Genomic DNA, 22,779 nt, shown 5'->3' on the forward strand with positions numbered 1-22,779 from the left:
CATAAATCTCTTTGAGAGGTAGAAGTGATAGTTTTTCATGTGGAAAACAATCTAGAACACAGCAGGAGAAATTCTGAAGGGACTGTTAAGTACCATACAATAAAGGTGCAGATACAGTCCCTTCCCAATGCATGTTAAACAGTAACTTAGTAATGCTAGAGAGAAAGTAGGTCACACTGTCAACATGAGGGGAAGTTCAAAGAAGAAACAGAAAATAGCTACCTATATCTGGTACAGGATAATGTTCAAAATAATCGTCTCAAACTTTTCAGCATGTAGTACTTGGGTTAAAGCTTTTTTTCTTTTTTACCATTTTCAATCCCTGCAAGTGCTGCTTGCATGTCCATTTCTGATTCAGCTTCATTCTCATGTAAATTGTAATCAACTTCCGTATCTTGTTTCAGTGCTTCGTGTTCTTGTTTGTCTGGAAAAATATTAAAATTAATTAGTTTTATGCTATACCATAAAGTCATCTACACAAGAGACAGTTACTGTAATAAACTTCCAGAGAATTTGCTTTGCTGCTGACTGAATGGCTGTTTGCAATAGGTTTTTATATTATTTTTATCCTTTTAAACTGTTAAATTTCAGAGCAGCTTTTCCTGTAAACCTTGTCTAAAGAACTAAGGAAAAAGACAGAATCTTTTGGGATTTAGGAAGTGTAGTAAGACTCAGCCAGCACTCAGGTGGACAGAAAGCAAAAGCACTAAACGATTTCAGATTAAGGGACAGACAGCCTAAGTAAAAGTAAAACCTGAGCCAATGCTGAGAACTTGACTGTGGTGTTGCTTTGAAATGTATTGCCACCACCTCTAAAACTTGTCTCAGTTTTCTGCCTTCCTTTAGTTTGTCCACCAAGCAGAAAAATGTGATTATGGCATAAAAAAAAAAGAATAATGATGTGCTAACTTGACACGAAGTGCTTTTACAGTAAAGCTTTTCTTCAGTCTGTCATTAATTCATCTCAAGTAACTTTCATTGCCTATCTTCAGAATTATTTATATTAAAGAACTCAGAAGTAAATGGAAACATTATTTTTGATTGCCAAACTACTACCCTTATTTTTCAGTTAACCAGACAGAAAAAAACCCATACCCTAAAAAGAGACATGGGAGTCTGGTTCTGAATATTCTTAAGCCAAGCCCTCTAATTAGTAACTGGCTTAGAAACAGGCTTGAAAAGATTTTAGCCTTAAGTTGTCCACGTTCAGACAACCATATCAAATAGATGTTTACAGTTACAGACCTAAAGGTCTCAAACTTTTAAAAGAAGATTTTATTGGAAGAGAAAGGATGTTCAGAGAATGTAGCAGAAATCTTTTTATACCTTTGTCTACAGGGAAACTATGCAGTAAACTGTGGCATTTTTGTTAATAATCAAGGCTGAAGAACATCCTGCTAGTCTTCCTAGCTCATGCTGATATTTCACAGGCTACATGGCAGAGCTTTTTCTTGCACCAGTTACCAGATGGGGTTTTTTTAACCTAATCTTTCTGGTATCTTTTTCTGTTAAAATGGAAGCAGTTTACATAACTTCTGTTCACATCTCTTTCGGGGACAGAACAGCCTGCACTGGCCAGTGTCTTTTCAGAGCAGTTGGAAAAATACTGCTTTAACAATGCAGATAAGGTTATTTATCCCTGCCAAGTTATCAACAGCGTTAACATCATTACTCGTGATTCTATGAATATGTTTAGTAGAAAAGCACAAGCAGCATTTTTTGTGGACATCAGTTCCTGCTCTGACTGCCATAAGTCTTCCTCTTGATTACTCTGGGCTACTGGGTCCACCTGAGACCAAGTCCCTCAAGACAGAGAGATGTCCAGGTCCTGATCAGCTTTAGGAACAACATCAGTACTCTGCTATAGAGACACACGGTTCAGGGTCATATATGGCAGATGCCAGAAACTGGCACTTTTGCAATATTTGATCTCCAGTTTGCAAACTCACAACAATAAACTGTAGATACCTGAAGCCTTAGGCAGAGTTGTATGCATGCTAGCTTATTTTGAAATAGGGATAGCTACCATTTATACAACACTATAAGAAGACTATATGCAAAACATTATTACATAGTGTCTCTCTTCTCCATCAATGCTTTGGATGGTTAATATCTCATCCTTCTCAAATGCATCCTTCTTACAAAGCCTCAATACCAAACAGTTTCGGGACTGATTTCCCCAAATGCCTTGTACAGCTAATGGAGATAGACAGGAAGGCTACTACAGTGATGCAGAAGAATGCATCCTGGTTAGCTCCATGTTGTACGAACAGAAGCTTCCATCTTTACACACAGACTGTAGAATACTGCTGGAGGCTAACCTTTTACATCTCATATTAACCTTTAAGGAACCTTGTACTAAGTCTGGCCAGCTGCCACCACTGTTGCAGAAATTGTGCCCTATTCCACATTTTTCATGTCTCTACTGCTTAACAATATGTGGCATGCTACATACCAGCCTTTATGGGGGGCGAGTCCCGCTTAGCATTGTAATTCAGGAGCTGCTCCCTCTCAGCTTCTTCATTGGCAGCCTGCTCTGCAGCCAGCTGTAACACATCTTGCACAGCTACTTGTTTTTCATCTTCAGGATTCAGCTCATTCTCTGACTGAGGCAGCACCTTTTTATGACCAGCAGCAGCCTTGAGTGGATCCTGCAGGTCTTTCACTTGACTAGAGAGCTTCTCCTCTTCTGCCTTACGCTCCTGTTTTCTGATGTCAGCTAGGCCATTTATTCTTTCTGTAAACAATAAAAATGATTCTGAGTTAAAAAACCTAACGCCTTTCAGTGGTGGCACAAGTTAAAAATCTTTAATAAATACTGCTTCATCTTTCTCAGTCCATTCTTGTTCTTCCTCTGAAAGATATCTTCCAACCACATCAGGTAAAGGATGAGCCATTGTTGTCAACAGTTTCATACTTCTACCTACTTAAAATTTTTATATGTGCAGTTAATAAATCGGGCAGGTGAAACAAGCACTTTAAATAAAAATTGTAGTGTGCTATGTAAGTGTGAGGTTCCTGTCACATTTACTTACCAACAGTAAAACCGAATTGGTGTTCAAAAGTAGCTTAAGACAAAGCAGTCACATGGGCAGATTTGCAAATAAATCAAGGCTGCTCTAATTTTTAAAGGGGGAAGTGCAGGAGGGCTGTTACTTTTAGCAGACATGACCATACATTTTTTCCCTGTGTATGTGTATTTTTAACCAGGAAAAAAAAAAAAAAAAAAATCTTGCCTGAAGAAACTATGTATAGATGTTGTCTTCAATTGCTAGTTCTCTAAAATGAAAGTTGCATGCTCCCCAGATTGTAATTTAAGATAGCATATAAGAATAATTAAATAGGAAATTGAATTTCTATCACACACAGTACTGTGCGAGACTGACACATGAGAATACATCTATTCAGATTAATAAGTTTCTGCAAGTTTAGTACCACAAGCAACATTAGGTTAACTAACCTGATTTCCTGTGTATCATTTTCCTTACTTGCATTTGTTCATTGACAACCCAGGGGAAGCATGAAGGTGTGGTTTTTTTTAAAGCCTAACTTTCAGCTATTCCATAGGGAGGAGTAGCAGGCTAGATGTGTCAAACTTATTAAGAAAGCAAGTCTTTTAAATGTGATTGAAAATCATTGCTTCCAACAGCAATTTCTCCATATTAAATGAGGAGTATGACTTCAGAGTTGTAAATATCTGTATTTTCCTTTACATGCAACATGTCAATTAAACAAAACTGAACCATAGAAATGTTAGTAGTAAAAATGCTTGAACAAATATACCTCTCCACAGCTGGAAAATTGCTTAAAGTTCAGTCTACTGGTGTTGGTTTTTTATCTTAATCTTGTGTACAAAAATGTTTTTTAAATGTTCAATTAAATTACAAATGTTCTTAACCAACTGATTGTCAGATTGTGACTTCCATTTCACCTTTAGCCTCCAGCGGGTCTGTCTTTTTTACCGTAGGTACTGCTTTAGGTACATCTTCATTGGGTTTCTGCTGTTCCAAGTCAGCCTGCTTGAACTCAGTTTGCTCCAAGGTTGGCAGTTGAATACTGGCCTATAACATGAATGTGCACAGATAAGCATTGGTATATATAACTGTTCTAACTATTTGGAAAGAGAAGGATTCAGTAGAAAAAAAAATTCCTAGCACACTCAGAAATACTTGGACTGAAGTTTTTGTTGGTGATGGAAGTACCATATGATTTTGAACATGCAATGATGTTTCCATATAACAGCACAACGTCCGGTGAGAATTTAACACACCTTCTTTAATCTAATTGCAGGTAATTATGAGGTTACTGTTCTTGGTTAGTGTTTCACAAGGAACACTACCTGTTATACTCCAAGGGTCACAGAATGGTAACAGCACACTGTTGCCCTGCTACCATGTCAACATCAGCAGAACAAAAAAACCAGATGGTTTTAACTACTGTTAGTGATCTACAGGAACAGGTAAACTCAGTTTCAGCATAATGAGACTTTACAGAACTGGAGTAAAGCTACATTGAATGTAGGATTAAGAGAAGAAAAGCTTAAATCAACCAACTAGTCAAAAGTATCTGTTTAATGTGATGGAGCTTACTTAGAATATATTAAATAGTGGTACTAGATTGCTCTCAGCATCTCACCTATTTAAAGATTAATGGCTAAGATGTATACCACCTTGAAGATACTACAATATAGCAATTAAAATTCTGTTTTACTTATATTGGCTTTTAATTGGCTGAGAGCTATGTCAGTTCAGTCACACCAACACTGAGCATGAAATGTGCTTGGAGCTGTCCTGCACTGTACCAGCTTCAGTGCAGACAACCGACTTGTTCAGAAACTGTTCTAAGGGTTGCTTTTTTTTTTTTCTTCTGGGATTTTGTTTTGTTTAAAAAAAAAACAAAAGATGCAGAGAAAGAAAAAGCGCACAGATGTTAGGGACATAAACCTTTTTTATACCTGATACTATACAAATAAATAGGAAACCTTATGGTGGAGAAAGTAATAAAGTTTTCTGTTACGATTGTTGGTAAGACTGTAGCTACCCATTTTTCTAAGTAGGTTAATAAAACACTAGGTTGTTCACACAGTCATTCCGAAAAATGTCTATGGAAAGAAGTGGTTAAATAGCTATGAAAGCCAAAGCTGCAGATGATTTATAGGATATTACTTGGCTGTTTTGAAAATGTTTAAGCTTAAAGCCAGGCAGAACTTGTTGTGTCAACACTCTGAAGTCCAATGTCAACATCAAATAATCTAGCGTTAACTCTTACGAAAGCATGAGCAGCAAGTATCACCACAGAGTATCTGGTTATTGCAGTAAGGATATTCAGAAGAACTCCATCTTCCTTCAATCATGAAAATAAAAATATTGTATTTAAAAATGCTTCTATTTTATAAATAGTTCAACCTCTTGAGATCAATCACTATACTAGAAATCGTCAGAAACTGAACATCAGATCATTTTTCACTTATGCAGGGCATGAATTCCGTAAAAATACTGAGCCTGCACTTAATAGCGAGAATCTACCTCTTAATTATACATGCAAAAGCCCTTAACTTAAATTTCTAGCTCAGTAATTTTTAATGATGGTAACTTAAAAGGATATACACTGAAAATTTTTAAGTTGAAGGGACTGAATAAAAAATAATTGGAACATGTTCTGTATTCCTCAACTGAGAAGTATACATCATTCTTTAAAATGCAGAGCTGTAAGAAAAGCTGTGTATTGATTAACCAACACTCCCATTTTCTTTGTTTTATTTTAACTAAACCTTTCCATTACATAAGCACATACATCTTACAAGCAGGAATTATTCCAGCTAAGAACAATAGCTAAAAAAGTACATAGATTTCATCAGGGTCACCTTGCACCAACATTAAGTAGCTTTTGTACAAGCAAGAAACTGCAATCCTTGGGCAAACAAACAACTGAGAAAGGCACAGCTTGACGTAAGAAACACTGTCACAGATCCTAGGGAACACAAGCAGACAGAATTCCATTAGGCTGTTGCTGTATTAGTGGTTATGTCATCTGGGACCATCCCATCTATAGATTAAAAGAACAAATAACTTGCCCCACCTAAAACCACTGCCTGCTTTGAATAGACTGCCTTCAGTTATGGGACTTGTTGCAGGAGATTGAAGTTCTCCTGCAGAGGGGCTTCAGCCACACTCCTCAGGTTCCTTCAGGGATGAGTTCCCCTCCAAACTGGAAATGGTAAAAAATAAACCAAACCACAAATCAAACGAAACAAAATCTGGTACAAGGAATTGTAATGAAAGTCTGCTGCAAGCCACAAAAGTTGACCACCTCTCTATGGTGGTCTTCCCCACATCACCTTTTGAAATAGCGTTTTACACCTTGAAATTAAGTCCTCTCAAAATGGGCTTTTTGTTTACCTACTACCATATAGTCACTATTACTATTATTACTTTTTATTTACTTATTCAATGCGTGATAAAAATTATTGACAAACAAGAGCTTTCACCTTTTTTTTGTCTAGCATTTCCTGTCTCTAATGCTCCATCCATCTTGCAGCTCTCACACAATGTAAGTTTCCAGGATCAAGCTTCAGCAGGTCTCTCTTCCACCATTTTATATACAGGACTGGACACAGACTGGAACCATTACCTGAGCACCTAGGGTTCTCTGAACAGGTGTTGCAGCCATTTTCCCTCACCCATTTCCAGCTATTTGCAAAACCCGGCTTCAATCCTTGTTGCATTACCCTTTCCACTTCTGAAGTCATCAAATGCTTTCTTCTAGTAGCCTTTTCCTAGCCAAAGAGAAAAGAGTATATGCAACCAAACCCCCACCGTATTTTGCCCACCAAGGTACGGGGGAAAGGCCTCAATGCAAACAAGTAAGCTTTGTGACTAGCGCTCAGTCCTGAAGGAAGGGCTGCTTCGGTAGATAGAAATAAATTAGCTGCCTTCCAACCCAGGAGCTTCACTGCATGTGTTATCTGTATCAATGTGAGGAATCAACAAATGGTTACTGGTGCCACAACCAGGGGTTTGGCTACTTAGACCATGGAACTCACTTTGAGAAACATGCTCTACTGGGGGCTGATGGGGTCCACCTTTGGAGAAAGGAAGAGTGTCTTCAGTCACAGGCTTGCCAGGCTGCTGGAGGTGGCTTTAAACTAAAGTTGCGGGGGGAAGGGAACCTCAATTCATCCCACTCCTACAAGTTTGATTCTGGTGCCAACAGGAGATGCCTAGAGCCTGAAGAGGGATCATAGGTCAGCAAGGGAGCACCTGAAGAGCAGCACAAAGGAATTCCCATCACTCCAGCCAGTAAGTAAGCCAGCTTCATCAGGAGCCAAACTGAAATACGTCTATGGCAATGCGCATAGCATGGGGAACAAGCAAGAGGAGTTAGGGAGGTGGGCCAATGCCAACCTCGTGAAGTTCAACAAGGCCAAGTGCAAAGTCCTACACCTGGATGGGGGCAATTCCAGGCACAGCTACAGGTTGGGCAGAAAAAGGATTGACAGCAGCCCTGAGGAGAAGGACTTGGGGCTGTTGGTTGATGAGAAGCTCAACATGAGCCAGCTTCAGTGTGCGCTCGCAGCCCAGAAAGCCAACCGTATCCTGGGCTGCATCAAAAGGAGCGTGACCAGCAGGTCAAAGGAAGTGATCTTGCCCCTCTGCTCTGCTCTCATGAAAAACCTGCAGTACTGTGTTCAGATCTGGGGCCCCCAACACAAGAGGGGCATGGATCTGCTCAAGTGACTCCAGAGGAGGCCCATGAAGACGATCAGAGGGCTGAAGCACCTCTCCTAAGGAGACGGGCTGAGAGAGTTGGGTTTGTTCAGCCTGGAGAAGAGAAGACGCCAAGGAGAACTTAGGGCAGCCTTCCAGTACTAAAGAGGCCAAAAAGAAACCTGGAGAGGGACTTTTACAAGGGCATGTAGTGAAAGGACAAGGGGGAATGGCTTTAAACTGAGAGAGGGGAGATTCGGATTAGACATTAGGAGGGTGGGGAGGCGCTGGCACAGGCTGCTCAGAAAAGTTGTGGATGCCCCATCCCTGGCAGTGTTCAAGGCCAGGTTAGACAGGGCTTTGAGGAACCTCACCTACTAGAAGGTGCCCCTGCCCATGGCAGGGGGGTTGGAACTAGATGATCTTAAGGTCCTTTCCAACCCTAACTATTCTATGATTCTATAGCAAATCAAGTCCTACCCTTCACTGAAGAAGCATCAATAATTCACATGCCAAGGCAACAGCATGATCTAAAATTTCTTTTTCTCAGGATTTCCCCTGACCTCTCTACTCCAGGAAGAAAGAATCAGCTGGCATGCAGTCACCCTATGTGGCAAGCCTGCCCTACCCTAATGAGCCTTCTCATATCACATGGTTCTTTGACTCAGAATATCCAAAAGCAAATACCTGAGACATTTGATCTTCCCCTTGTTCCCACGGTAAAAGGCTGACATTAGGATTCCTGTGAAAAGTTATAGCCAATGCACCTCAAAGACCTTCGGACTACAGTATCTTACTCACAGCTTGTTGCTACTCTGAAGTGTTAAAAATTAATCCTTATCTTTAACACACATCCTCAACATACAAAGCAACTAAGTCCTTCGCAAAGTCAAAGGGAGCTGTGAGCCGAAGCTCAGCAGTGTAAATACTCTTTAAGAGGGTCCACAGCACTCCTAACATCACCTCTCAAATTCTGCCCCTCCCAGAGATACAGATTTGAAGTCTCCTGCAGAACCTTTTGCCTGTTCTGTCCTTGCAATCACTCAATTTCTCATCGATCTCAAATATCCAACAAATGTGAAGGAAAGCAGTGCAGAACTTACTGAGAAGGGCTAAGGTTAGTTGGAGATAGTGCAAAGCTGCCCACGAATTACAAAGGAAACTATTTTTAAGAAATTACCCAACCATACCTGGCTGGTTTTTTTCAAATCTTCTGATAAGTCTTTGTTTTCTTTGATTTGTGGTACATCAGTGACCTTTTTTGTAAGCTCATCTATCCTTTCTTCACATTGTTCTTTTAATTCATTCATCTGGTTGATGCATTGTGACCTGGAGAAAACAAAAAGGTAAGCAGTTGTCAACTTTCATCCACACTCTTCTAAAATGTCAAAATAATATTTTCTAAAATGATCTTTTTTATTATTATTTTATTATTTTTTTAGTCCTATTATCTGTGCTTATATTTGAGAAGTCAGAAGTGAGAAATGGGATGTTAATCTAAGTCCTAGGGACAAACATGTTGTGAAGATGGCAAAGTTCTACTGAAAGAAATTTATTTAAACTGCTTTTGTTAGACCAGCTCAACAAGCTACATGAATTTTCTTGTCTTCCACTAACCTGTCAATTTCAGTAAGTCAAGATCAATTTTCATCCTTGAAGCATTTCTAGGCAACAGAAATGAGTATTTGGAGTTTAGCTAGGAAAGGGAAACAGCAAGGTACTGGCTGAAATAAAACATCGATGTAAGCCACTGCTAGCAAAGAGAGCACCCTTTCTCAGTATTTCACTGAAGTGCAGTGCTGGAAGACTTAACAGAGCATACATTACAGAAACGGAGTTCACCAGTAGTTCCAGAAGCATTTCCTAAAGATGCAAGTATTGTGTATCTTTTACATACTTTCAGTAGTTAGACAGTACCATTAGTGCCTTAACCTGTGTGACACCAGAGGTCTTCTGTTTGCAGTTCTGCAGTCTGCCTTTCTCTCACAGCTCCATAACCTCTAAGTAAGCCCTAGGCCGTTGCAGAAAGGTTTTTCCTGAATCTGCCAGGGCAGTGTTTTCCCCTTTGTACCTGTGCAAACCCCAGGTCAAGCTGGGTTTTTCAGGGTAAATGGCTGCCATTAGGAAAAAAAATCATCCCTTCTCCCCAGCTCTCTTCATAACCTGTTTGTAACTTTCCATTTATATTAGCAGAAGAACAAAACCCAGTCAATAACAAAGCAGGTAAGCATTACACCGTAACAGACATGCAGAAGGCTTAGAAACCAGTCCTCATAGGACCCAAAGTATGCTTTTGATCCCACTGTGAACAGTAACAAGCAATAGTGTGTTTGAGTGGAGATGAAAAGTGTATCATGCTAGGACAAAATGTGGTGAAAAACCATCGCTGTCAGCACCCACTGCTCTGGAGAGCGTGCCCAAGGAAGAGGCTTGGCTGGAGACCATGCTGATTCTCTAACAGTGACAGGAGTTTGTTGTGGTTTTTAAACTTTTTTTCCCTTCTCTCATTTTTTTCCCCTCTGAGATAACTTTGAGTTCTATGTATACCACCAGTTATAGACTCTGCAAATACATCATTCTGCATGCAAAACCTTTCTTGGCATCCCTCGTACAACAGTATGGTCAACATACTGCAAATTTTACCTCCCCCTCACTAAGACAGAACAGAGATGAGTATCTCCTGAGTCTGGTTCTGGCAGTGTTAATACCTCGGTTGTAACAGCAGTTGGTTCAGATGGGCATGTTCCATTTCTCACGCTGCATATAAGCTACTGCCTAATCCAGAGGAATTCTCAGATCATGTGCCCTCTACAACAGCAAGTCATTCTTTCTTACTGCACTTTCATTCTTCTCCACCCTGCTTTTTAAAAGCAAATAATCTGTTCTGTAGTTCACATCCAAAAAGGAAGAAGATTGGCAGAGAGGCATGCTATGAACTGGCAAATTAATGACCTTTATTACCACTTCTTTTTGACTAGACATTACTCGAAAGTCTTATTTTGATAATGCTAATACATGAAGGAGTCACCAAAATAAGTAGTGCTTCCTAAGTCAATGAACATCAGAGACAATAAAACAACATAGGCTGAACTTAAGCACATGTTCACTAATTTCTAGGAAATAAAAGAACATCAGAATACCTGCACCTCAGTCTGCAAGCTTGAGAAAGCTGCAGTACACAGACAACCTGAAGTTGGAGATAGTGCAACCTCTCACAAATGCCTTTTCATCCCACAATGCACATGAAAATAAAGTTCATTTAATATCTGTGGCAAATCCTCACCCTTTTAAATTTATTATCTGTGAAGGCTTCTAAAAGGGATTTCTGGAGACTGGAATGCTCTACCCATGCATACAACAATTTCTGAAGCACAAGAACAGCACTAGTTTCTCCAATTCATCCTACCAATATGACGCAGTTCAGATTGCAAAACCAGCACTTTAAATTGAGACTCTTTGACATGTTTTCTCTCTGGAGTTAATTTCTGTGATAAACAGCTCACCTGCGCATACACAAAGGAGATTAGTCAATACCCTCCTGAGATGCTCTCAGGCCCATCACAGCAACCATCCGCCCAACCAAGGCCCACCTCCAAGAGCCCAAAGGAGCACAGAGGCATAAGGGCAGGGGGGAGCTTAAGATATGGACTCAGACATCCTGTCCAGACCATCCCACAGCCCCAGGGCTGACTCCAGTCAGCCTCAGCCCCTGTGTTAGTGTGAAACCCACCAAGATGAGTCAACAGGAACAAGGTATTTCCTGCCCAGGGTAGGGAACACATAATGGATGCAAGGGCAGGACATGTCAGGATCATACAAGACATATTATGAGACCAAAAGCAGGAGAAGTGATGGACCTCTGACAGGAACAAACATGCAAAAAGAGAGAGAAGGTGATAAACATTAACTGCAACGTAAACACATTGCTGGTTGGTGTGCTTGGCTGGCCTTGCCCTGCACCTGATCAGGACAGTCTGTCCCACTTTTTATTAAATGCCTTTTAAATTTTTCCCTGTTTAGTGTGTGTGTGAATGTACGAAGGCAAGAGGGCAGCAACTGGAGTCAGATGAGGGTGGGAGTATGATGCCTGGATGGTGCAGGGACTGGTGCCAGCCGGTACGTATGTACATGAGCACGGTTTGCACTAGCAGACCCCTCCTCAGAGCAGGGTGACGCTACTGGTGGTGTTCATGCTCATGCACTGCATGTGTCCGTGTTAACCTGTATACCTGACCATGTACAGGTGTGCTCTGCATGCACAGGAACATATGTGCAGCCTCTCCCCTCCAGGGCTGCTAGATTTGCTGCCTGCACCATGAGAAACAGAGCACAGTCCTCCAGGAGCATATAACATCAGCTCCTTTCACCCCTGCCAGAAAAGAATTACTTGTGCACTCACATTCTTTCACTTGTCAGCTCTGCAAACACCAAAGTAACTACCACACTTTTTACGTGTTGCAAATTTTTCCAAAGAAGTGACGGTGTAACAAACAAAGCTCCTCAGAATCAAAATGCATCTGACCACTGAAATATCATCAGAAGATGATAGAATCATAGGATCATAGAATGGTTAGGGTTGGAAAGGACCTTAAGATCATCAAGTTCCAACTCCCCTGCCATGGGCAGGGACACTTCACACTAGACCAGGTCACCCAAAGCTCTGTCCAACCTGGACTTGAATGCTGCCAGGAATGGAGATTAGCCCAAAGGCTTCCATTTCTCTCTGGCTGCTGCAGGAGAGAAGGGTCAGTGCTGCCAGTCAGTCTGTGCTGAACAAGCTCTGCTGTGAGCAGAGAGCACTGCGCACTGTCCATCAAGGGTATCTCAGTATGCTGTCTGCTGAGGAGCATGCACTCTTTATTGCACACAATACCAGTAAGCTCACAAAATTCATGGCGGCTTCTGCATGGAGATCACTAAACCTGCTCAAAACCAAACAAACCAAAAGCTAAGATGAAACTTCAAGACTTAGGCATGAGAAAAAAAACCAACTAATTTTGTGCCTTCCAAGTTAAAAAATTGTATTATTATGCGTTCCACACGCACAACCAATTTTATCACTGTCTGCTACAGTGCAATATCCACCTATATAAAAAAGTGATTATAACACCATATACCACAACACCATCTCTTCCTTTTTCCACTGCGCAAAGTGTACACGATACTTAAAGTGCAAAACCTGCACCCCTACAATCCGAAATCAAAGGAAGAAATACTGGTATAACAGAAAAGCAGGTCTAATGCCCCCTCCTGCCAAGGTTTACTGAAGACGAACAGACAATATGTTGGTTTACTCCTAATACTGAGGGGAAGAGGTAAGACAACTTAAAAGTAACATTTTGAGTCTAATACTTGTTTTTATAAGCCCACAATCACATTGGGAAAAGGTTGTTATAAGCAATTAAAATGACAGTATTAACTAAGCATTTAGAGGCAGCAGAGGACTGTATGTAACCAAGTACAATCAGATGTCTGTTTCTATAACTAACAGAATGCAGTGCATAGTAATGTAACTTACTACAACAGTGAAATATTAATGTTCCAGCATCCCCCCTAGAAGTACACAATAAACAACATTTAAAAAAGATAATTATATGTTCCTGCTAAAATTTTGTGAATGCTGCAGGGTGCTCAAGCTATAAATCATTCCATGAAATTTTGAGTGCAAAGTTTGCTTTCCTCAATTGCATAGCTCCAAAAAAAATCCAGAAACAGAAAATGAACACTTCAGAGTTATACAGCAAAGCTAGTGAAGAAAGCATAGTCCCTTGACTGAGATAATTGCTTTTAGAGACTCCTATGAAGAGACTGCAGGAAACAGTGCACCTACCTCAGGACCAACTGGAGGCAGAGCAGGTAGCAGAGTCCCTGTTCAGCTAGCACATGGCTAAATTATCATGCCTGTCTCTACATCTACCCTGACACAAGCAAACTCATCTTCATCACTGTAACTTGGTTAGCCTTCCACGTTAAGCCAGCCTTGACCCTACAGCTGTATGCTCAGAATCCAACCTTCTTCTGCTAAATGAAGAGGGATTCTGTACAGTACAAACCCACAAGCAGAAAAGCTCTGCCAATGATTCCCTCAATAGAGCTATACTTGAAAATGTTTCACCAGACATGGACACAAGTTTTCAGAAACCAGACTGACTACATTTGCCTCATATCACTTCCCTGCAAGTATCAATCCAGTGCTTCAAGGATGTACCTCTCATGGAGAGAGCAACTGTACAGCTTGTATACGTGGCTACAGATCCATTTATTTGTGCTGATCTCAGCCTTAGAACGAAGATGCTGGCAAACAGAGACTCTAACTAGCAAAGAACTATGAACAGAGCTCCAGGAGTCCCAGCTCTGTCATTTAACTAAACAGCAAAGAGATAGTGCTTAACTGCTCTACACAACAAACGAAACTCCACTAAGACAATACATCTGGGTAGTCTTTATTAAATGAGTAACATACCAAGGGGAAGTCATGCTTGACCAACCTCATAGCCTTTTATGAGGAAATAACATTGTGGATGGATGATGGCAGAGCGGTGGATGTGGTCTACCTTGACTTCAGCAAAGCATTTGACACAGTCTCCCACAGCATCCTCATAGCTAAACTGAGGAAGTGTGGTCTGGATGATCAGGTGGTGAGGTGGACTGCGAGCTGGCTGAAGGACAGAAGCCAGACAGTTGTTGTCTATGGGGCGGAGTCCAGTTGGAGGCCTGTATCTAGTGGAGTGCCTCAAGGGTCAGTACTGGGACCAGTATTATTTAATATATTCATCAATGATTTAGATGAGGGAATTGAGTGTACTGTCAGCAAGTTTGCTGATGACACTAAGCTGGGAGGAGTGGCTGACACGCCAGAAGGCTGTGCTGCCATCCAGCGAGACCTGGACAGGCTGGAGAGTTGGGCAGGGAGAAACTTGATGAAATATAACAAGGGAAAGTGTAGAGTCCTGCATCTGGGCAGGAACAACCCCAGGTTCCAGTATAGGTTGGGGAACGACCTGTTAAGAGAGTAGTGTAGGGGAGAGGGACCTGGGGGTCCTAGTGGATGGCAGGATGACCATGAGCCAACACTGTGCCCTTGTGGCCAAGAAGGCCAGTGGCATCCTGGGGTGTATTAGAAGGGGGGTGGTCAGTAGGTCGAGAGAGGTCCTTCTTCCCCTCTACTCTGCCCTGGTGAGACCGCATCTGGAATATGGTGTCCAGTTCTGGGCCCCTAAGTTCAAGAAGGACAGGGAACTGCTGGAGAGAGTCCAGCGCAGGGTGACAAAGATGATTAAGGGAGTGGAGCATCTCCCTTACGAGGAAAGGCTGAGGGAGCTGGGTCTCTATAGTTTGGAGAAGAGGAGACTGAGGGGGGACCTTATTAGTGTATATAAATATATAAAGGGGGAGTGTCACGAGGATGGAGCCAGGCTCTTCTCAATGGCAAACAATGGTAAGACAAGGGGTAATGGGTACAAACTGGAACACAAGAGGTTCCACTTAAACTTGAGAAGAAACTTCTTCTCAGTGAGGGTGACGGAACACTGGAACAGGCTGCCCAGGGAGGTTGTGGAGTCTCCTTCTCTGGAGACATTCAAAACCCGCCTGGACACATTCCTATGTAACCTTATCTAGGTGTTCCTGCTCTGGCAGGGGGATTGGACTAGATGATCTTTTGAGGTCCCTTCCAATCTCTAACATACTGTGATACTGTGTGATACTGTGAAATCCAGAAGCCACTTTTATAAAGGACATACTTACAGGTCATACGAGAACTTCCTCTGAAGGTTAGTCTGGTTCTTCTGAAACCAATAAACATTCAGCTGTAGCTTTCCATATTCTGTCTGTAACTCTTTCAAATGTTCTGACCAAAACAGGATTAAAATACACATTAAAATACATACATACATATATACTTACGTATATTACAACAGAAGTGTCAAACAACAGACCAATAGTAAGCACAGTAACTCCATCCATCATGCTGACTACATTTTGTGTACAAACCCACAGATACTTATTAAATTTATTCATCACAGATGCACAAGATTAAGAAGAGCCTTTCAGCCTAACATAGTAACAAAAACGGTGCAACAAAGATTTCTGACGTGTTTCTTCCTAAGGAATACTGTAATTTGTTTACAAACATTTGCTTTGATAGATTTCAGCCCAGGAAATCTTTAAGTCTATGAAATTCTAATCAGAACATGGTATGAAATGGCATTCATGTTTATTAGCTTACAATACAGACAAGCTTCCAGTGCTTCCCTGAATAATACACAATTTACAGTTATGTTTCTCAAAAACAGTGGCGTCTATGATTTACAGTTTTCTTTCTGATAGAAAGCTCTGTGTGAGAACACCAGAAGAAGGCACCATGTCACATTTACCTGCTCCTAGAACTTAGGATCATTCCCTGGACTTCCTGAGGAATAAATTGCTAACAATAATCTTGAAGCACGAACATGAACAGAAATTAATTAGACCGAGTTTTTCTTATTTAATATAGTAGTTTGTGAATTCCCCCCATTCACGACCCAAACACCTCAGGGAGGAATGTAAGAATACACTGCAAAAAGTAGCATGAAGAATAAATATATCAACAATGCACACGAAGGCTAGTTTTTATTCCCTATTATTCTGTATCATATGGGTCAGGAGTCCTACAGCAAGCACTACATGGACACTATCTTCTAGACACTAGACACTAGTGCTACATTGTAGCACTACAAGTACTACCTTCTACTACTGAGGTAGATTAGTCTGACACTTCACTGAACTGGAACTATGCAGATGCAGGATCTAAGTCACCACAGCTCCAGCACCATCCACATGACTTGAAGAAATGCAGGATTCTCAGAGATAAAAAAAAATAAAATGCAAGTCTTAAAAACAAGGGGCTGAAAAACGTATATGAAAATGATATAAAGGAGTATTATGTATATACCTCGTAGGCTTTGGATCAATCGGTCATTTACTGTGATGTTACTCATCAGCACTGCCTGAAAGGAATGAAACAGAAACCAGTGTTTTAATTGCAAAGGACCTGCATTACCATTAGTATTATAAACAACATCAACCAAAGCACTTGTAACAAGATCTTTTATTTGTGAAGTGCTGGGTTACAGCCAAACACAAAACCTTCTAGCTGCTCTAAAGGTTTAGTCGATTATGAACACTCATTTTTACCCAGATTTTCCAGTAAAGAGCAGGGAAGAGATATCACTCCACTTTAAAAATAGGAGGAATTTAAAGAGTCCAGCCCTAAAATTGCTTGCTGCTTTATTCTGGTTTAATCTCATGCTTGCAAATCACAGTCAGATTTACTGTATTTATCCTTGAAGGAAGAATACAGCATAGCACAGCTTGCCATCAACAACCTTCTCAACAGGGAATCAATATACCTGCATTAAGGCATGTAAGAATGAGCTATGAAAGCATTAATCATTCAGCATAAAAGAACTCTACAAAAGCAACATGAAGCCCTTGCATTATACCACTTTTCCTCTCCCTCTTTGATGACAAAGTGCTGGAGTGACCTTTCATTCCCTCACTTTGCTCTCTCATTCTGAAGCTGCAGTCAACATACGAACATTTGGACCAATCTTTCACCAAGCCCCCTCTACCAACCCATACATACACATCCCCCAAAACACCTGAATATTGACAGAATTAAGGCAGGCCTAAATGAAAATAATTCCTGTGAGCCAGAGGTCAGGATAATTCAGATTCATATTTAACATTCAGAATGTCTGGTGCACAAGAGTCCGCTTAAGACTACAAAGAGATGAGATCCACTGACCCTTCACAAACAATCCATTCCAATCTTAGGAGCACTTTCTTGCACTTCACTGCCAGTTTCCTCGTTATCCCCCTCCCAGGAAAACCCAGTGTTCTGCAGGGGTCCCAGATGAGGGTATACCAAGCCCCCAGCTTCCGCTCAAGTACTGATGTGTGTACATATGTCCACACCACTTTAATGCAAAGAAGTAACTGCATCCATTCTGCCTGCCCAAGTCACTCTGAAATACCCTGAAATGCTGTCAGTGCCTTTTTTTCACTAAGACTACAGTAATAAGTGCCAGTTGATTAGAAAAAGCTAAGCATTCAATCAATCAGAGTGAGATAGCACATAGGAGAGGGCTAGATTAGAGAGTCCCGGTTTGGAGGCAGTCATTCATGTACTGATGAACAGGCAAACTTTTTCAACTGTAGGAAAAAAAATATTCCTATGCCATTCTATAGATACAGCTGGTCCATGAATACCACTGTGAAACCTCAAGAGCAAAGGCCTTGCTACTTTGTTGAAAAAGAAAAAACTAATAACAATGTGAGTAACAGCATATACTTAGGATTGTTTAATACCTCTCCATCTCCTTTCTCCTAGGACAGGTACAAAGAGTATTCTTATTTGTTTTCACTGGTTTATTGGGGAAATAAAATTAATGTTTCAGTGGAAATGCCAAGTTTTGCTAATGCATGAGCAACATAATCAAGTTGTTCCATGATTATCACACCTTCAGGGTTTCCAGCATTAGCCATTACCACAGACTGTCAATGGACCAGAAAAATCAGTGTGACGTGGCAATTTTATGTTCCTACCGCTTGTTCTGCCTTGGTTTTGGTTGGTTGGTTGGTTGTTCCCTGTTAATACAAAACTCCAAAATACCGGGACCACTTATTTGGTAGTAAAACAGACAAGTATTGAACGTTTTGTACATTAGGGCAATAATAACTACAATTAGATGAACTGAATAAAATTATGCGCCATACGAAAAAGGTTCCTTACATCACAACAGGGGAAGAAAAAGCAAAAAGCATGCTTTGCCCTTTATGAGTTACTTGTAACACTTTCCCATGGCAATGCCACACCCACCTCCCTGAGTCTGTGGGTAAGAGTCCGGGAAAAAAGTCACGTTCACAAATCTTGTTAGCTGTTAAACCTGAAATACTGCTTAATAATTTACAGGACAGTGCTCCAACTGTCAGTTTCCAGTCCAACTGTATCCATAATGTCAGGCTTTCCATGCCTCCTCCTGCCATCCCAGAGTCAACTTACCTTCACCTCATGGCTGTGAACTTGGCAGACATTATTTTCTTTTGGGTTTTATGCACACCAGAAAGCAAACTACTGGGAAGTACTACCAAACACATGCCAAAACACAGTTCTAGGAAGAAACTGGCATTTTAAACCTCACTCAGCCCACAAGACAATACCTGTGATCCCTAGAAGTGAGAATCCAGCACTGTTATCACAGTATCAAAATGTTACCTTTTGTGACAAAGCAACTCTGTAACACAGAGCCAGCTTATTTTATTTGCAAACCGATCTTGCATAGAAATCCTTCTGATCATCACAGAGGAAAACTCAGTTTCCTGTCTGGAGTCAATGCTACAGACAACAGATCTCCAGAAACCAAAAATAAAGCCACACTGCCACCAACAGTGATGGAAAAATCTTGCTGTAGCTGGCTATAGATTTTATTAATTACAACCACCAGAGATAGATACATTTTTCTTGCTCGTTACAGACCATGTCTATGTAAGTCACACTCCACTTGAGAAACAAAAATTATTGTCTAAACAAAACCCAAAACATAGGTGCAGAAGTACTTGTGAAGAAATCATTTCAAAGCATGCGTTTTGAACACACGTATTCTGAACTATATACATACATTTGATCTGATTAATGCCTTACAGAGTAGTGTCCTTAAAACATTTCTTGGGGCCATTATTGCAATAACAGCAACCTCCAGCATTTGCCACCCTCAAAAATCAGCTAACCCAAGCACACTGAATTCATGTTTGTGCTTTCTAACAATGACTGTACGCGCTGTATATAAAAGCATAAGATATTGCAACAGGAAAAAGGAATAAAATTACAAAGAACTTGATGAGAGTAAACACTGGCTTCAGAGCTAAAACCTAAGAAAAAAGGGTATGCATTCACAAATATAGCTGTCACATGGAGAAAAAGATGAGCTACAGGATCAGTAAATCAGCTGAAAGAACAAAACCAAGCAGGAACAAAGCAAGCTGAGAGATAAGATCTATACATCCAGAAAACAGCAGAAACAAGCATTTATAATTAATCAGGGAGAAAAAGGGCATCTATTTAATGATTAACTCAAACTGACCTAAGTCCTTGTTGCAAAGAAAAGGAGCTGTTCTGCTTTGCACGCTCCTGCTCTCCACCACCATTCTGGCCATGCAGCACAAGCCACATTTTGATTATCTGTTGTTCATTTCTTAATTATATCTGGAGATTTCCACCCTACTTCTCTATTTTTGCAAGCACACCTCCCCACACACACACTTGGCTGGTAACGCACATCATCAATTGTTTTCTTTGTACTCTTCTTCACCATTTTGAAATAATCTTCGGGAGTAAAGAAACCATTTATAACAGCCACAAAAAAGCTTTTTCATTCTAGGACACGAGATTAACAGCTAACTACATATTAGTAGCTGGGGAAAAAGCTCATAAATAAAATCTCAAAGGAAATATTTCTCTTTTAGGTTGGCCTGTGTACTGCACACCCACGCATACTTCAGTGAAGGTGTGCCAATTGAAGCATGGCCGAAACAAATTTCAAGCCCAAAATGGAGGAGACATTGTTCATTTAAAAGTACTTCTCACTGAATAGAATTCCATTCAGAAATTACAGACTTTTCCTCACCTTCAACAAAGGCAGGGGCGGGGGAGGGGGGAAAATTAACCAATAAAACCAACCAAACCTCCCAAAAACCCAACCGACTCTCTTCCGAAAGAGTGATCCTGGCAAAGATCAAGGACACTATCTTGACTCTATCACACCCTCTGCTAAAAGCAATATAGACTCTCTTCTTCAGTGATGAGGGACCATGCAACATGATGTGCTGCAAGTCAGCTCTCAAAACTGCAGAAACCATCCAAACAGTAAAGTTGACAATTTCTTACACTGTCAGCAGAAGAAAGAGGAATTTGACGCAAATGAGTAAGAAATTACTTTTACAAGTGCAGGGCAACAGCAGGCCGATTGGAGAAAATAAGACCTCTACACCTACAGGTCTTCCATGTCATTGTTATATTTCATTTAAACCCAAATAATAAGCAGTGCAAACAGAACAGAATCCTGTTATGTGAGAATCTTGATAGAAATCTGTACAGGTATACATAATGTACCTTCTGCTTTCCTTTCTGTCAATTCATTTTGATATAAAAGGGGTAGAAATGTGCCAGTAGTTAACCCTTAAGATACACATACTCTGAATTTACACATTTAGGATGCCTACAGTTAAGCTAGATCCAGGCCATCCATTTTTTTTCTTTACCATGTGAAAATGTATTTTAAACAGAGGTAGTGTTCTAAACCTCTGTAGCAGTTACAAGTAAGCAGAGTGATCTCTTTTGCTAAATTAGTTACATCATGCTATGGCAAGTAGAGCAGGGGACAAGGCAGCACTTGCTTTTCCTTAAAGCTTTTTCAAAACTAGAAGATGCAACGTCGGTTTATAAAATAAAAACAAAACACATATAAGCACCTTCTTCTTTTCACAGCAGGCTTTCTTTTCTCTTTCCCTCCCCGCCACTGCCATCTCTTTTGAGTGGAGCCAACTCTCTGCATACTGATAGGTATTTTGTTTCAGAAGCTGTGCTGGGAATTTAAATTTTCCCAGAGGGAGGGGATCCGAGAGCAGCTGTGGCCAGTGTTAAAAGACACTGAGCAACAGGTCAGTGACGTGCTTCACATACAATGTACAAAGCTCGGCCCTTCTCCTCAGCAAAACAAGATGTGGGCTGCGGAAGAATTACATAAAACCAAAGAAAATTACAAAAGTATACTCTAGCTGTTAAAAACAAGAGAGATGACACATATTGTTCTCCTATTACACTCTTCAAAATTACTATCACGGCTGTGCATATCCCAGAAACTACGAGTTCTGAATAACAACTGTACAGAATATTGTTCTTTAGAAAATCGCTTACGGATTACAAACAGCCCTTTGCACTCCTCATTACTTATCTGTTGTGACTAAGAGTTCATGTAAGCTCTCTTGATCTCTTCAGTCTATCTCTATATGGATTTCCACAAGCCATTTGCTGAACCTGTATTAGTCCTTAAAAATTCAAGCAGATTTTTTAAAAGCAAACTGGTGACTGAAGTGTTTCATACATACTCAGACCTAAAAGAAAAGTAATTACAACAGGCAATTTCCCAGGATTACATTGTTTCAGTGAATGGTGAGCCTCAATAACTGAGGGTATTTCAGGCTCTGATTTCCTCCTACCTTCTATGTTCTCATCCTTTAAGTAGCACAGAGACAGTTCCACTGGAAAAGAAGGCAAATTTAACTCAAAATGGTTGGTCCTGTACAGATTTTTTTTCTATAATCAGCAGAACTATATTTTTATCCTGAAACAGATGGGTTTTCAAGACAGACCATTCACTTTTACACATCAGCTGAAAGCATTTTCATTTTTCTTTAAGAACATCTAGAACTAAACAAAATCACGTTTATCACTCAAAGATCTGTCTAGTTAGTTAGACAGTTTGCATTACTTTTAAGGCAAGTTGAGAGACTTGTGATTTGGATTTGCATTCATTCTCCCTGAGTAGGTAAACATTTGCTACTAATCCCCATGGAGTAAACAAAGTTCAGTTCAAGCACCAAGTTTCCCGTAACTAGAAATTATGAATTCATTACTTGCCGCTCAGGAATCCCAGAATCCACTGAAATCCGTGAAGCCAAAAAAAAAAGGATATGTGTGTTCATGTGTGTATACAAGTATGTATGCACGTGTTCACATACAACACACACTTAACGTACCAATATAGATATACGCACAAAAAAAGCACTCAGAAATAGTCTTTTCTTATATCCTACATCCCTCTGGAGAATAAAGTCTGATCCTGGACAGATTCTTCAGATCAGGATCCTTAGCACAAAGAGCTAAGTTTTCCCTCTCTTCCCTGCCACCATATCACCAGCATGCCTAAATGAGAGGGGGGAATCCATGCCAACTTGGCTAACGGCATCTTTTGACAAATACACAGGTTCCCAGTAAAACAACTCTCCCTACTCTTTAATCACAGTGTTGGAAAAC

The 22,779-nt window shown here is 40.5% G+C and overlaps 1 protein-coding gene across 1 annotated transcript in view; it reads right to left on the reverse strand.

Annotated features, from left to right (window-relative positions):
* Positions 1-255: 255 nt before the first annotated feature.
* GOLM1 (golgi membrane protein 1) overlaps positions 256-22,779 on the reverse strand; it is a 33,176-nt gene continuing 10,652 nt past the window's right edge. The window contains exons 4-9 of the mRNA XM_080636723.1: positions 16,639-16,693; positions 15,453-15,555; positions 8,897-9,035; positions 3,932-4,061; positions 2,456-2,737; positions 256-424 (exon numbers count right to left, since the gene is read on the reverse strand). Of these exons, the coding sequence (XP_080492849.1) occupies positions 288-424; positions 2,456-2,737; positions 3,932-4,061; positions 8,897-9,035; positions 15,453-15,555; positions 16,639-16,693 (846 nt within the window). The 3' untranslated portion in view covers positions 256-287. The remainder of the gene's footprint in view (positions 425-2,455; positions 2,738-3,931; positions 4,062-8,896; positions 9,036-15,452; positions 15,556-16,638; positions 16,694-22,779) is intronic.

The sequence above is a fragment of the Psittacula echo genome (assembly GCF_963264785.1).
Source record: "Psittacula echo genome assembly, chromosome: Z".
Lineage (NCBI taxonomy): Eukaryota > Metazoa > Chordata > Aves > Psittaciformes > Psittacidae > Psittacula > Psittacula echo.